A 2,858-nucleotide genomic window follows, 5' to 3' on the forward strand; every position below is an offset into this window, starting at 1 on the left:
CCCTGCGCCCCCAGGTGTGTGACTCAGACACGGTGCTGGACCCCGCCTGCACCGCCGAGATGCTCCGCATCCTGGAGGCCGACCCCGGCGTGGGCGGCGTGGGTGGCGACGTGCAGGTACGGCGGGGGGCCTGGCGGCCGCGCCRGCACCAGCACCGCCTCTCATGGGCTCCTTCTGCGCCTGCAGATCCTGAACAAGTACGACTCGTGGATCTCCTTCCTGAGCAGCGTGCGCTACTGGATGGCCTTCAACGTGGAGCGCGCCTGCCAGTCCTACTTCGGCTGCGTGCAGTGCATCAGCGGCCCGCTGGGCATGTACCGCAACGCGCTGCTGCAGCACTTCCTCGAGGACTGGTACCACCAGACCTTCCTGGGCACCAAGTGCAGCTTCGGCGACGACCGGCACCTCACGAACCGCGTCCTCAGCCTGGGCTACCGCACCAAGTACACGGCCCGCTCCAAGTGCCTCACGGAGACGCCCACCCGCTACCTGCGCTGGCTCAACCAGCAGACCCGCTGGAGCAAGTCCTACTTCCGCGAGTGGCTCTACAACGCGCTCTGGTTCCACAAGCACCACCTCTGGATGACCTACGAGTCCGTGGTGACCGGCTTCTTCCCTTTCTTCCTCATCGCCACYGTGATCCAGCTCTTCTACCGCGGGCGCATCTGGAACATCCTCCTGTTCCTGCTCACGGTGCAGCTCGTGGGCATCATCAAGGCCACCTACGCCTGCTTCCTGCGGGGCAGCGCCGAGATGATCTTCATGTCGCTCTACGCCCTGCTCTACATGTCCAGCCTGCTGCCCGCCAAGATGTTCGCCATCGCCACCATCAACAAGTCGGGCTGGGGCACGTCGGGGCGCCGCACCATCGTGGTCAACTTCGTGGGGCTGCTGCCCGTGTCCGTGTGGGTGGCGGTGCTGCTGGGCGGGCTGGCCTACACCGCCTACAGCCAGGACCTGGTGAGCGACACCGAGGTGGCCTTCCTGGTGTCGGGCGCCGTGCTCTACGCCTGCTACTGGGTGGCCCTGCTCATGCTCTACCTGGCCATCGTGGCGCGGCGCTGCGGCAAGCGGCAGGAGCAGTGCGGGCTGCCCTTCGCTGAGGTGTGAGCGCGGGCGCCGCGCTCCCCGCCGTCCCGCTGCTGCTGTGCTGTCCCTCCTCTTCCTCCTCTCCTCTCTCCGTCCTCTCCGTCAGGAGCGGGAGCGCGGCCGCATCCCTGCGGATGCTCCCYGTCCTTGGGTGCTTTCCGGGGGGCTCTTGCAGGGCCCCCCACGGTGCTACGGCCTGGGTGGCTGCAGGCTCAGCCCGTTCCTGTGGCCGGAGGGACGGCCGGAGCAGCCGGCAGCTCTCGGCACGGTGCTGCTCTCCCTGTCACCCTTCCTGGGGGGCCCCACGCTGGTGTGGGGGGAACCCAGCCCTGGTATCGGCACCGGGTCCCACGGTGCCTCCCCAGGTGTGGGGAGGGTCCACGGAGGCAGCTCCGGGTGCGGGGGGAGCYGCTTCCCGACCCGGCCCCTGGGGACCCCAGGCCCGACCTCATCCCCGGGCCCCTTTTCCAGGGCCGGAGCCTTTCTACGGGCAAGCAGCTGGACTCTTTTATTTAAGACAAGTTTTTTTTATTTAGGAGACTTTTTGTAGCTCTTCTGGTATTTACACTTATTGCCAATTTATTTGTAAAACTATTTATTTTTTAACCTGTGTTTTTTTTGTATTTTAAAGGTCTGGTTTTGTACGCCGCCGGGTTTGTCGCAATAAAGAYGTGCGCGCAGGATGGCTCCTGTGTTTGGTGGTGGGGGGAATCACTGCCCCGAGCAGCCCCATGGCCTGGGGGGGGTGGTGTCAATGTGGGGGGCTGTGTCCCTGGCTTGTCCCCAACAGCAGGGGACTCAGCAGGGCTGGTGTAAGGGGGCTGTGCAGGTCAGGCTGAATGTGTCCCTGCTGTCACATGTGTGCCTGGCCATGGGGCAGCTCCTCGTGGGGCTGGTCCGTGGGGCAGCCCCCGTGGGGCCCGTCCGCGCGGCAGGGCTGCTCACACCTTCCTGGGCACGTGGGTGACGATGGGCTTGGGGCGCGTCTTGAAGAGCAGCTTGGTGTGCAGCAGGGCGGTGACGGCGTAGCGGGCGCCGCGCTTCTCCAGCACGGCCAGCGGCTTCTCCAGCGGCACCACCTTGCCGTAGAGCACGTGGTGGCCCACGACGAGCACCGGGACGCCCTGCGGGGGTGGCAGGGCGCAGGCGGGGGCCGGGGGCGCGCGGGGGGCCCCGGCGGCGCCGCTCACCTGCCGCGTGTAGTGCAGGTCGCCCAGGAGGCTGCCGGGCAGCGCCCGGCCCTGCCGCGGCTCCACCTCGCCCTGCAGCTCCAGCAGCAGCCAGTCCTCCGCGCCCGGCGCCCCGCTGCAACCGCAGCATGCGGACACCGGCACGGGGACACGGAGCGGGACACGGGGACGGAGGGGGGGACATGGGAATGGGGGTGCACGGACTGCAGTGGGGATGGGGGCATGGGGACAGGGATGGGGACACGGGGATGGGGACATGGGGTCAGGCATGCACGGACTGCAGTGGGGATGGGGACATGTGTCGGGGGACATAGGGACGGGGACAGGGATGGGGACATCAGGCTGGGGATGCAGGGACTGCAATGGGGATATGGGGATGGGGACATGGGGTAGGGGGTGCAGGGACTGTGATGGGGATGTAGAGATAGGGACACAGGGACATGGATGGGGATGTCAGGATGGGCACACAGGGACTGCGATGGGGCTGTGGAGATGGAGACACAGGGATGGGGATAGGAACATGGGGTTGGGGACCCAGGAACTGGGACATGGAGATGGGGACTCAGGGACCGGGATAGG

The 2,858-nt window shown here is 66.7% G+C and overlaps 2 protein-coding genes across 2 annotated transcripts in view; one reads left to right on the forward strand and one right to left on the reverse strand.

Annotated features, from left to right (window-relative positions):
• Positions 1 to 2: 2 nt before the first annotated feature.
• HAS3 (hyaluronan synthase 3) lies at positions 3 to 1,110 on the forward strand (the record flags this gene model as incomplete). The annotated part of the gene is made up of 2 exons (XM_026039615.1): positions 3 to 116; positions 187 to 1,110. Coding segments are annotated over 2 exons (1,038 nt in total), but the record flags the coding sequence as incomplete, so codon positions are not given.
• Positions 1,111 to 2,030: 920 nt separating this feature from the next.
• Positions 2,031 to 2,858, reverse strand: part of CHTF8 (chromosome transmission fidelity factor 8) — a 2,835-nt gene continuing 2,007 nt past the window's right edge. Inside the window, exons 2-3 of the mRNA XM_026039616.1 lie at positions 2,280 to 2,394; positions 2,031 to 2,213 (exon numbers count right to left, since the gene is read on the reverse strand). Coding sequence (XP_025895401.1) covers positions 2,031 to 2,213; positions 2,280 to 2,394 — 298 coding nt within the window. The remainder of the gene's footprint in view (positions 2,214 to 2,279; positions 2,395 to 2,858) is intronic.

This window comes from Nothoprocta perdicaria, unplaced genomic scaffold, assembly GCF_003342845.1.
Source record: "Nothoprocta perdicaria isolate Ctin4 unplaced genomic scaffold, notPer1 scaffold_234, whole genome shotgun sequence".
In the NCBI taxonomy this organism is placed as follows: domain Eukaryota; kingdom Metazoa; phylum Chordata; class Aves; order Tinamiformes; family Tinamidae; genus Nothoprocta; species Nothoprocta perdicaria.